The sequence below is a fragment of the Elaeis guineensis genome, chromosome 11, assembly GCF_000442705.2.
Source record: "Elaeis guineensis isolate ETL-2024a chromosome 11, EG11, whole genome shotgun sequence".
NCBI lineage: Eukaryota > Viridiplantae > Streptophyta > Magnoliopsida > Arecales > Arecaceae > Elaeis > Elaeis guineensis.
The window spans coordinates 1370672-1382828 of NC_026003.2; the positions used below are offsets into that span (position 1 = coordinate 1370672).

At 51.5% G+C, this 12157-nt stretch overlaps 1 protein-coding gene across 1 annotated transcript; it reads left to right on the top strand.

The window, feature by feature from the left end:
* The first annotated feature begins 9214 nt into the window (after window positions 1-9214).
* Window positions 9215-10313, top strand: LOC105053739 (ferredoxin-thioredoxin reductase, variable chain). Its single transcript, XM_010935010.4, has one exon. The coding sequence runs from the start codon at window positions 9484-9486 to the stop codon at window positions 9970-9972; it is 489 nt and encodes a 162-aa protein (XP_010933312.1). The 5' UTR covers window positions 9215-9483; the 3' UTR covers window positions 9973-10313.
* Window positions 10314-12157: the final 1844 nt, after the last annotated feature.

Sequence of the window (12157 nt, forward strand, 5' to 3'; positions counted from 1 at the left end):
AAGGCAGGTCGGCCGGTGGTGGGGGGTCGACCGACTTCCTACTCCCGGAAGGTGCGTCGGGCCTGGCCAACCATGACTTGGCCAGGAAACTGTGCCAGGCACTCCTTCTCCCGGCCGACATTGAAGCAATGAAGAATCAGCGGGTCTCTGACATGCTGTCTTCATTTTACCCGATGATGATCCGGGTGAGTTTCCTTCTTCTTTGTTTTCATTATTGCTTGCGCGAGTTCGGTCTCCTGACGGTCGGTCCCTTTTGTGCAGCTGGTTTACAATATATCCGAGCTAGAGGCCGGATATCGAAAGTTCGGTGATCTGCGTGCGGCTTGGAGAGACAAGGTCGCGGCCGCTGAAGCCGACAGGGTCATCCTGGTCGACCAGCTGCAACAGTCGGTCTACCGGGAGGGCCGACTTGAGGGGGAGGTCTCCCGACTCAAGGAGGAGGTCTCCCGACTCACGGGTGCCTTGGCGACTTCGGAGTCCAAGCTGCAGTCGACCCGGGACGACGCCAAGAAGAAGTCCCGAACTGTCCGTCGGCTTCGGCACGAAAGGGACAGCTTCGCCAAGGAGCTGAAGGCCGAACGCGAGCAGCTCTGAGTAAGCCTCGGGAACCTTGCTAAGGTCGAAGAAGGTCTGTCCATCGCCCAGGCCGGCACAGACATCGCAAAGGCAGAAGCTGAGTCGGCGATGGAGGCCATGGGTCGGGCCATAGAAGACTTCCGCGACTCGGAAGAGTACCGGGAGGAACTTCTAGAGAGCGGCTTCCTCTCGTACCGAGTGGGGTACGAGGACGCTCGGGAAGCCATTCGAAGCCTGTACCCGAAGCTTGATCTCAGCAGCATTGTTCTGCCAGAGTCGGAGGCCCCAGCTACGGAGGAGACGACCGACCCATCACCGGGAGGTCTCACCACCAGGGCGGAAGCCGAAGAAAACGCAGAGCAAGCCACCGAAGATCAAGCGGCCCCATCTCCCGAAGCCCGAGCGGGTTCGCCAACCGTCCCCGACCGTCATCTGGTGGAAAAGGCCGACTCTGAGGACTAGCCGGCTTTTCATTTTTCCTTTACCTCTGTTTGTCATACTTGTATTCGGGCTTCGGCCCAGTTTTGTAAACTTGACCTGAACTTCAATGAAATGAAAGTCAAAGTCTTTTGGACTAGAACTTTTTTTCTTTGTATGTCTCTTCTTCTTTCATGTGTCATGAATGCTTTTGATCACATAAGTCGCTAGCCCGATAGATTAATTAGGATGTTCGGCAATGCGTGTTGCCACGAAGGCAGGGCAAATCCCGACTTTGAACCAGCCCCCCGACTGTCGTGTAATCCGACGATCGAAGGCTTTAAGTCAGACGTCCGTCGCCCGGTTGTGAGTCAGGCGTGTTCGTCGAGTCGAAAGCCGACCGTCCGCCGGGCAAGGTTCGGCAGTCGGATATCTTTCGACGCGTTCAGTCGAATGGCGTCCGGTGCGTTTAGTCGGGGATGCGATGATAAGTCGATCCCGATAATCTTACGTCGGGTACTTACGTCGCGCCGCATGATAGACGGTGGTAAGCCGAATATCCTTCGACCGGCCGTAGCTCGGTCAGTGAGTCACGAACGCGACAAGGGTCGCGTCGTGTGATAGACGGTGGCAAGCCGAATATCCTTCGACCGACTGTAGCTCGGTCGGTAAGTTGTGAACGCGACAGCGGTCGTGCCGATGTTTTGCCTTTCTTGGTCGGTGCTGAGTCGGCGAGTTAGCCGATCATTTGGCCCGAAAGTTCGACCGTAGAAGGAGTATTACTCCCGTTGTCATGGATGCATCGGCCCTTGTAAGCGTCTGGCGCATCGTCGACGATCGGGCTGTCAGTTTCGAGCGGGACGTTGAGTCCAAGTCGGAACATAGGGCCTCGTACTCCTTGGCGAGCACCGACCAAAAGTCGAAGAGTCGAGATTCCAGACTCCGAAATTTGAAACTGAACTTGTATTCCGAGTGAACAGGTACAAAGTTTATTGGTGATACAACTTTAGGTTGTCGGCATTCCAGGTCCGGGGAATGGGGTTCCCTTCCAGAGTCTCCAGTCGGTAAGCCCTCGGCCCGTAGGTGTCTGCTACCATGTAGGGCCCTTCCCAATTCGGAGCTAGCTTCCCTTGGTCTAGAGGCTTCGAGACTTCTGCCTTTCTTAGGACTAGATCCCCAGGCTTGAAAAGTTTTGGCTTGACCTTGGCGTTGTAATATCGGGCTACTTTCTGTCGGTAAGAAGCCATGCGAAGTTGAGCCTCGCTCCGAAGCTCGGGGAGGAGGTCTAGGTCGGCTCTCCGGCACTCGGAGTTGTTCGGCTCTTGATACTACTCGACCCTAGTTGATGGCAGCCCGATCTCTAGCGGTATCATCGCCTCCGTCCCATAGGCCAAACTGAAAGGCGACTCCCGGTTGGCACACGGGGGGTCATTCGGTAAGCCCACAGGATGGAGTTCAACTCCTCGACCCAGAGGCCTTTGGCTTCATTCAGTCGGGTTTTGAGCCCGTGTAGTATGGTCCAGTTGGTCACCTCGACCTCACCGTTGGACTGTGGGTGCCCGACCGAAGTCAGTCGGTGCGTGATGTGAAACCTCACCAGAAGTCTCTGAAGTCCTGGTTGTCGAACTGTCGCCCATTGTCGGTGATAATGGTATGCAGCAATCCGAACCTGAAGATGATGGACTTCCGGACGAAGTCCTCCATCTTTCGCTCGGTAATCTGCACCAGGGGCTCAGCCTCCACCCACTTGGTGAAGTAGTCGATGGCGACGACTATGAACTTTCTTTGGCCAGATGTCGGAGGGAAAGGATCGAAAATGTCGACCCCCCACTGGGCGAAGGCCATGGGGCGACAATAGGAGCGATTTGGCTGGCTGGCTAGTGTTGTACGTTGGCGTACTTTTGGCATGGTTCACACTTCTGGACCAGCTCAGCCGCATCCTTCCTCATGGTGGGCTAGTAGTAACCCTGTCGCAGGACCTTGTAAGCCAAGGATTTGCCCCCCAAGTGACTCTCGCAGATCCCTTCGTGTACTTCTCTGAGCGTGTAGTCTGCGTCGGTCGGTCCCAAGCACCTGAGCAAGGGAAGGGAGAACGACCTTTTGTAGAGTCGGCCATCCATTATCACATATTGGGAGGCCGACCATCGAGCCGCCTGGCCTCCGTGGGATCTTCAGAACTGATCCGTCGATTAGGTACCGAACAATCGATCCATCCTGCTTGGTTCGGCCGTCAGTTGTAGCACCTCATCGACCTTGTCGATGCTCGGCTACTCGAGATTCTCCACGAACGTCTGGCCCAAAGCATGTAAGCTGAAGTCGCCAACCTGGAGAGTGCGTCAGCCCGGGCATTCTCCGACCTGGGGATATGGGAGATCTCGAAATATCCGAGACATGCCACAAGATCCTTCACTTTCTGGAGATACTTTGCCATAGCTAGATCTCGTGCCTCGAATTTGCCTTTGACCTGCCCCACGATTAGCTGAGAATCAGAGAATACCCAGAGGCCATCAATCCCGAGTTCCCTCGCCATCCTCAAGCCGATGAGGAGTGCTTCATACTCGGCCTGATTATTGGTGGCTTTGAAGTCGAATCGGAGGGCGTGCTCAGTGACTACCCCTTCCGAATTGGTGAGCAGGAACCCGGCCCCGCTCCCCTGAGCGTTTGAAGCTCCGTCGATGTGTAGTACCCAGGTGGACATCGGGTCAGGCTCGGAGACCGCAGCTCCTCTGGGGTTCTCGCCTTCCGATCCTTGGTCGGTCGTCGGGCATTCTGCGATGAAGTCGGCAGGACCTGGACCTTTAAGGCAGGTCACGGTCGGTACTGTATGTCGAACTCGCTGAGCTTCATCGCCCACTTCGCCAGTCATCCCAATGTGTCGGGTCGGTGCAATATCGCCCTCAGGGGCTGGTTGGTGAGGACCACGATGGCATGCGCCTGAAAGTATGGGCGGAGTCGTTCTGCAGAGATGGTCAGGGCAAAAATTATTTTTTCTGTCTCCGAGTATCGAGCTTCAGCACCGCGAGCACTTTGCTGGTATAGTATATAGGTTGATGAATTCGGCTCTCATTCTCTCGGACGAGCATCGAACTAACCGCCTCGGGGGAAGTGGCCAAATAGAGGTACAGCGTCTCCCCGACCTCTGGCTTCACAAGCAGCGGTGGAGAAGCCAGGTACTCCTTCAAATCCTCGAAGGCCCGTCGGCACTCGTCCGACCAAGAGAAACCCCTCACCTGCCTCAGGGTTTTGAAGAATGGGAGGCATCTTTCGGCCGACCGAGAGATGAATCGACTGAGAGCGATGATTTTTTCATTCAGCTGCTGAACCTCCCTCTTGGTGCTCGGGTGCCACATGTCGATGACTGCTTTGATTTTCTCGGGTTGGCCTCGATTCCTTGTTGTGAAATGAGGAAACCGAGGAACTTCTCTGAGGTCACTCCAAAAGCACACTTAGTCGGATTCAGCTTCATTCTATGTTGTCGTAGAGTACGGAAAGCTTTTTCGAGATCTCGAACATGATCTGCAGTCTGCACACTCTTTACCAGTATGTCGTCCACATATACTTCCATGTTGCGGCCGATCTGATCTTTGAAGACCTTATTGACGAGTCGTTGGTAGGTAGCTCCGGCGTTCTTCAGTCCAAAGGGTATTACTCTGTAGCAGTAGAGGCCCTTGGGGGTCACGAAGGCAGTGTGCTCCTCATCTTCGGGCACCATCCGGATCTGATTGTACCCGACGAAGGCGTCCATGAAGCTGAGCAGTCGAAATCCAGACGTCGCATCCACCAACTGGTCGACCTTCGGAAGCGGAAAGCTGTCCTTCGGACAGGCCCGATTCAAGTCAGTGTAGTCGATGCAAATCCTCCACTTTTCGTTGGCTTTCTTCACCATGACAACATTGGCAAGCCAATCGGGATATGTAGTTTCTCTGATGAAGCCTGCCTCGAGTAGCTTGTCCACTTCTTCGTCGATGGCCTTCTATCTTTCAGAAGCAAAAGACCTCTTCTTCTGCCTCACCGGCCTCATTGTTGGATCGATGTTGAGTCGGTGCATTATTGTCTCCAGGGGGATGCCCGACATATCTGCTGCCGATCAAGCGAATATGTCGGCGTTGGCCTTCAGCAGCTCCGCCAACCGTCGTCGTTCTGGGTCGGGTAGTTGAGACCCGACCCATACCGTTCGGTCGGGATTCTCTGCTATTGAGACGGGGATGAGCCGTTCGGTCGGTTTTCCTCGTTCTTCCTCCTCCTGTTGGTCTAGCTTGTCGATCGTCAGGGAGCCCTTCGAATCCTCGCTTTGAGCGAAGATATGAAAGCATCGGCGAGCGAGCTGTTGGTCCCCGCGCATCTCTCCGACTCCATTTTTGGTCGGAAACCGAACCAGGAGGTGATACGTCGAAACTATCGCCCTGAGGGCGTTTAGCCCGGGTCTTCCAAGTATGGCGTTGTAAGCTGAAGACGCTTGGACGATCGCAAAAGTCAAATGGACTGTGCTTTGTCGTGGTTCGGTGCCAACCGTCACGGGCAGAGTGACTTCTCCTTCCGTCGTGACAGCGTCTCCAGCGAAGCCTATCAAGGGTGTAGAGACTCTCCTGAGTCAGTCAGTCGATAGTCGCATCGGGAGAAGATCGAGTAAAACAAAATGTTCGTTGAACTTCCATTATCTATAAAAATTCTTTTTACATCATAGTTCGCTATTGTTGCTGAGACAACAACAGCATCGTCGTGGAGAGTCTGGATGCCTCGAACATCTTCTTCTGTAAAAATAATTGCGTCGTCCGGACACGGCTTCTTTGTCGACTCCCCTCCAGCGAACGTCCCCGGGCCCAGTCGTTTGGAAATTATATTGATGACCCCGACCGTAGGCTGATTAGTCATCGCTTCTTCAGTCAGCTGGGGTCGTCGGTCGGCAACGGGTTGAGTCGGCGGATTTCTCTGAAATTTATCGAGATATCCCCGGTGGATGAGAGCTTCGATCTCATCCTTGAGCTGGATGCACTGCTCGGTATTATGGCCGTGGCCTCGATGGAATCGGCAGTACTTCCGTCGGTCGAGGCCCTTTGCCTTCAGAGGTGGAGGCCGTCACAGTACTCTTTCCTTTCGATCTCCATCAAAATCTGCGCACGAGGAGCAGAGAAAGGAGTGTAGGAGTCGTACCTGGGGCGTGTCGGCCTTGGACTCTGCCGTCGGGGCGACCTTTGGTCCCGCTGTGGGGGTAAGACCCGATTGTCGGTCGGAGGCCTGCTGGGCACGCAGGGTCCCGACCCTTCCTTCGCTTCTCCTTCGAGCCTTGGGCTCGGCCAAGCGTCAGTTGGAGGCTCCTTCGTCCGCGTGCATGTACTTGTACGCGCACTCCAATAGTTCGGCATACATCCGGGGGAGGGTCTTGTCCAGCTGTAGGTGAATCGGGACGCCCTCAGCCTGCGCTTCATGGCCGAGATGGCCATGTCTCATTGAGGTCCCGAACCTCAAGCGTGGCCGCGTTGAATCGCGTCATGAAGTATTGGAGCATCTCGTTTTCTCCCTGTTTGAGGGAGAAAAGGCTGTCCGAAGTTCGTGGTAGCTTCGGCTAGTGCTGAAGTAGGCACGAATGAGTGCTCGAGCTGTCCAAAGGAGTGGATACTTTCAGATCGAAGATCGGAGTACCAGGCCCTGGCAGCTTTACGGAGCGTGGCGGGGAAATCGATGCAAAGGAGAGCGTCGATTGCCCCTTGAATCATCATGAGAGCTTTGTAGCTCTCCAGGTGGTCGATTGGGTCGGTGGAGCCATCGTAAGGCTCCACATGCGGCATCTTGAACCGACTGGGGATTGGTTCATTGAGGATGAGTCGGGAGAGAGGTTGGGCGGTCTGGAAGTCAACGTCATTTGAAGATTTCTACCCGTCTACCTGCAGCTGGGCAAGCCGACGGTCGATTTCCTCGAACCTGCGTTCGTAGTCGTCGATCCGTCGGTACTGGGAGACCCCAGGAGTGGAGTCTCCGGAAGAGTTCGAGAGAGAGGCGGACGGTGTTCGCGGTCGCTTCTCCTTCCTTGCTCGTTCCAGCTGGGAGGGAGAAGGCCGTCGAGACCGATGGGTGTCGCGCCGTTGCCGTCCCTCCTCCTCTCGATAGGAGCACCGTGGCAGGCACTCCTGCTGAGGCGATGGAGACCGATGCGGGTGTCGGCAGCTGCTCCTGGAGGACATCGGACGTGCCGCCGGTTGCCTGACCGGTGAAGGCGGCTGTCGGACCGGTTGTTGCTGAAGGCTTTTGACCATGTCCGTCAGCACGGTCATCTGCTGCACGATCGCTGTGATTTGCACCTCCGTGGTCATCGTGGGGTGCGGAGAGCTAGGTTCCACCATGGAGGGTGGAGGGGAGGCCTCTTCCCGCGGGAAGAGCACCTCGCCGATCCAGTGACCCTCGATCGTTGAGCTCTTGTCTTTGTCATTCTGAAAGATATTTTAAGTTCGTGGGGGTCGCAATCCCTGGTGCTGTCAATGAAGCACTAACTTGTCACTGCGCTCCCCCTACCTGGCGCGTCAATCTGTTGCGGCCAATCCCCTCGTCGCCTGATCGCGGGAACGTGCGCCTGCAAAAGAAAGTCCACACTGACCGGGGGTGGCTCCGACGGAGACCCTCCAACGGTCAAGTCAGAGAGGAGACTAGGCAACAGTGAAAAGAAAACAAGGAGCTCAATGAGAGAGAGGGAGCTAGAGAGGAGGGAATTCAGGGGTTTCGAATCGACCTCTAGCACTGTTGCCTTCCCCGATATATATAGTGGAGCATGGTATGGCGCCGTCATTAATGGCGCGGACAATTGAAGAATTGTCAACTCACTGAGGACTGTCAGAGTCGTCGTGAGGGTGTCAAATCATCGTGAGGCCGTCAAATCATCGTGGCGCTGTCAAATCGCTAGGGTTGACCCATGCCTTAGGTGGGATAATGCCCCTAGGCGGCAGTGCCGCATGCCGTTGTCAGGGCTGACAGTTTCTGGCAGCCGTACGGCATCTGAGGGAGCCGACCGACTATAGGTCGGCGGCTAGTTGAGAGACGTTGGGTAGAAACTCGGGCCCCTCCGACAGTCAGTCGGGGCGTTGCCAAAGTCGGGCGTCGGACCCCATAGTGCAGCCGATCAAAAGAGAGAAGAAGGTCCGCCCGACCGATGCATCCTCGATCGGTCGGCAGCCGTCGATCGGTCGGCGGCCGTCGGTCAGTCGGCAGAGTCGAATGCCGATCATGTAAGCCCGACGATGAGTCGACGTGAGTGGGGTCGGTCGGTATCCCCCAACAGCCAGCTTGAGCTAAGTGCATGTAACAGAATTTGTCGTGGTGCCATGCCACCAGAATTTGTATGACGCGTGAATGATTTTTGCACGCGTTAGGGCCTGGTGTGCTTCATCTCGTGCCGTAACAGGATGCGTCCGATGAACAATGCGCGCCCCTTCCACATCCGAACATGGCACGTGTGACAGTCAGGTCATATGTCATATTCGCGTGCGGGTGGGTCGGGAAGGGTCGTGGGGGTTTGCTTGAAATGAAGTATCTCGCTATCCTTTTATAATTAAGATATAATAATTTATAATTAAAATATAAAATTATTAAAAATTTTAAATAAATTATGAATTTTGATCAAAATTTTTAATTTTATGCAAATAATTGATTGTGAGTTTAGCATACATACATGCATATATTGTTATGCTTGAAAGCATTATAAATAACAATCCACCAAATAAATAATAAAATAATAATGTTTAAATAAAAATAGTTAAAAGGAGATGAAAAAAAGAATTTAAATGAGAGTTCATCCAATAAAGTTGAAAAGATACTTAGGTCAGTGAAGTAGAAGGGTGTTCATGTGATTCAGGTTTTTAGGTCAGGCCAGTTCAAGTACGAATTCCAAATTATTTTCGGATGATATGTTGGAGAGTCAAAAATTCGGATCAACACATGGGTCTCAATCAGACCCAGATATCCATTTGCAGTCCTCTGCAGCATCAGCAAACTCACGCACTCTATCCAAATATGTATGCCATTTTACTTCTTGAAAGCTCCATCCTCAGATATGCCAATTCACCTGCCAGTTTTCTTCTTGAAAGCTCCATCCTCATGTATATGCCAAACTTGAATCTGTGAACTCTAGAGGAGGACGCGTGAAGGTAAAGCGGAGACCCTGGACCTCCCTTATCCTGTTGGTTTTTGCGTGCTCTTGCGACCAAACCCACTCGACCGGGCCGGGCCTTTCGTTCCTTCAAACCCTTATCCGCCACACCACCGCTCGATTATTTGGCTGCCTTGGCGAAATATCCCTTTTATTGCAGCCGCTCGTATTAACTTTCTGTCGATTAGCGTTCGACGAAAAGCCTACAAGAGACTCTCCACCTCCGTTGCCCCCCTTCCAACTCTGCCCTCGAATAGATCACCAACATCCACCCAAACACCGTTTGAAACGAAAAGAGAGAATTCAAAGAGATAGAAGAAAGGAACTGGATAATATATAAAGCGATCGGAATCAAAATGCCCGCGGCGGCCACCGCCCTCACCATTGCCCTCCCCTCCGCCCTCTTCCGCCGGCACACCGCCTCCTTCCCTCTCCTTCCACTGCTTCCCATCGTTTCCGCCCGACCAGCGATCCTAGCCGCCCGGTCCCCGGCGTTGAACAGGAGGAGGATTTCTTGCCAGGTTGCGATTTCCACCGACGTTTCTTCCTCCTCGTCGCCGTCGGTGGCGGAGGAGGAGGCGGAAGCGTTGGCGAAGGTCGGGAGGAGGGTCCGGGTGAAGGTGCCGCTGAAGGTCTACCACGTGCTCAAGGCCCCCGAGCTGGATTTGAACGGGATGGAAGGGGAGATCAAGCAGTACGTGGGGTTGTGGAAGGGGAAGCGGATCTCCGCTAATCTCCCCTTCAAGGTCGAATTCCATGTCGCCGTCGACGGCCAGCCGAAGCCCGTCAAGTTCTTCGCCCACCTCAAGGACGACGAGTTCGAGTACCTCCCGTCCTCCGATTGAGCTATAGATGCATAATTTGGTCTTGAGATTCCATATTTCCGATGGTCTTTTGGAATTCTGATAGCCAACAAGCTGCATGTATCGATGGAATTATCGAGAATCCATCCCCTTCTGTTCCTCCCCAAGACCTTTTCTTCACATAGTAACATGGTGCTTGTAAATTAATAAATAAATGACAAGGGAAGAAGGGACGTCATAGTTCTGCCACCAAGTAAGTTTCTTGTCGTTTCTTCCTTCTGTTTCTGCTGTTGTTGTCGATTTGAGTAACTGTCGAGTCAAGATGACTGATTTGTGTTGTATAATCAGATATAGACCTTTAAAGGAAATGCTTTTTTCCTTTCTGATTGAGCCATACCATAATTATATTGTTACTGATCTTATTACTGGACCTTGCTGATTTTTTGACTTAAAAATAGTTATCCCATTGAAGTAGGGGTTTCCAGTGGAATCAATGGACCATTATATCTTTGCTAAGTTGCAGGTTGCTGATAAGATTGTCAGATTAGATCCGAAAAATTCCTTCAGAACTGGATCCTATATAACCATGTTCAATATGATGTATATATTTCCTTGTTGAAACTTGTTATCTTTTTGGAAGGCAACAATTTCCTATCACTTTGATGGGAAGAGGCTCTTTTCAAGTGCTTTTGTTATTTTGGAGATTGGGCTAGTGTAAAATTGTTTTTTTTTTTTGTTGGTGTCAACTAGAAGGAAATTTTTGAGTCATGATATTTTACTTGGATGAGCTTGATGGTGATTGGGTTATTATGGTAAATGCTGTCCTGCTTGGGTTATTATGGAAAATGCTGGTAGTAGATGGTGCTTTCTCTCACAGAATGTCATGTTGCACTGTGGTCGCATATTTGATAGATGGAGCTTCACATTTTGGCGTCATGTTTTGGATCGCTTATGCTCACTGCACCACTTTCTGCTTATGTTGGTACCAACTTCTCAAGAAGTCTTATAGTTAACATGTCACTACATTCCTTGCTTTGTGGCCTTCTATTCATTTATTCTGGTTGCAAAATTTAGTGTGTTATGTTTTTCTGAAGCATAGGAGATATCTTTGAATTATTTTCAGAGCCTTTTACCTTAGAGGACTTCGTATATTGCATTGGAATACTATATTCAATGCCAATATTTTTTTTCTGTTTCTAATGCTATTGAAAGTTAGGTCTCCAAGAAAATCTAGAAAAATCTTCTAAGAAATCTAAAAACAATCTTCAATGTATTCCTTGTGTTTTATCATCTCATATTTTTGTGTTTTATCATCTATTTGTTATAAGATAAACCCTTTTGGGCTTGTTTCTATGGTTGTGAGCACATCTCTTAGCCAATTGTCCATGTAATTGGTTATAAAAATATGCTTTCCTTAGACCTAAGTAGTTGTTTGGTTGGGCTAAGCGTATGTCTAATATCAAGAAAAGAACAACAAGCCTAGACTTGGCTCGATCCAAACTCAAGCCTAAAAATTGTAGTTTGAGCTTGGCTTGGTGGTAAAAGGGAGAGCCCATGCCTAATTCGGTCTGTCTCAAACAAGTCTAGATAATTATGCTTAGCCTTACCCAACTAGGATAATTGAGTGGCTCTGGTGGCTAGGTGGGGGGCTAGGAGAGGGAAGGGGAGTGGAGGGATGGGAGAAGAGATAGGGATGTTTTGGCCTTTCATACTAATTCCATAGGCTGAATGACTTCCACTACAATGCAGTGGGCCAAAGAGGAAGAGAGAGGGAGAGTAGAGAAAGATAGGAAGAGAGGGTTTTGGACCTTCCTAGCACCTATGGTAGGTTGAGTGGATCTCACAACCGGGAGGGAGAGATAGAGGGGGAGAGAGAGAGAGAGGGAGGGAGAGAGAGAGAGAGAGGGAGGGAGAGGTCAAAGCCTACTTGTTAGGTAGAGCAAGGGTGGTGATGGTGGTCATGATTAGTAGTTGAGGAGGATGTGCAAGGAATAGGGAAACAACTAGAGGAGGATGAAGGGAGCGAGAGGGGGAACTTTTAAGAATATGTACAAAATCATTTATCTATGATAAATTCACATATATTAGAGGTCAAGTTCCGCTAAGCCCGTTGAGTCAATTAGCTAAACTTTGGCCAACCTAGGATTGGTTTAATTTTTAGTCAAGCTTGAAACTCTAAGCATAGCATGGCCCATCAAGTCAAAAAGCTATGCCAGGGCCTGGCTAA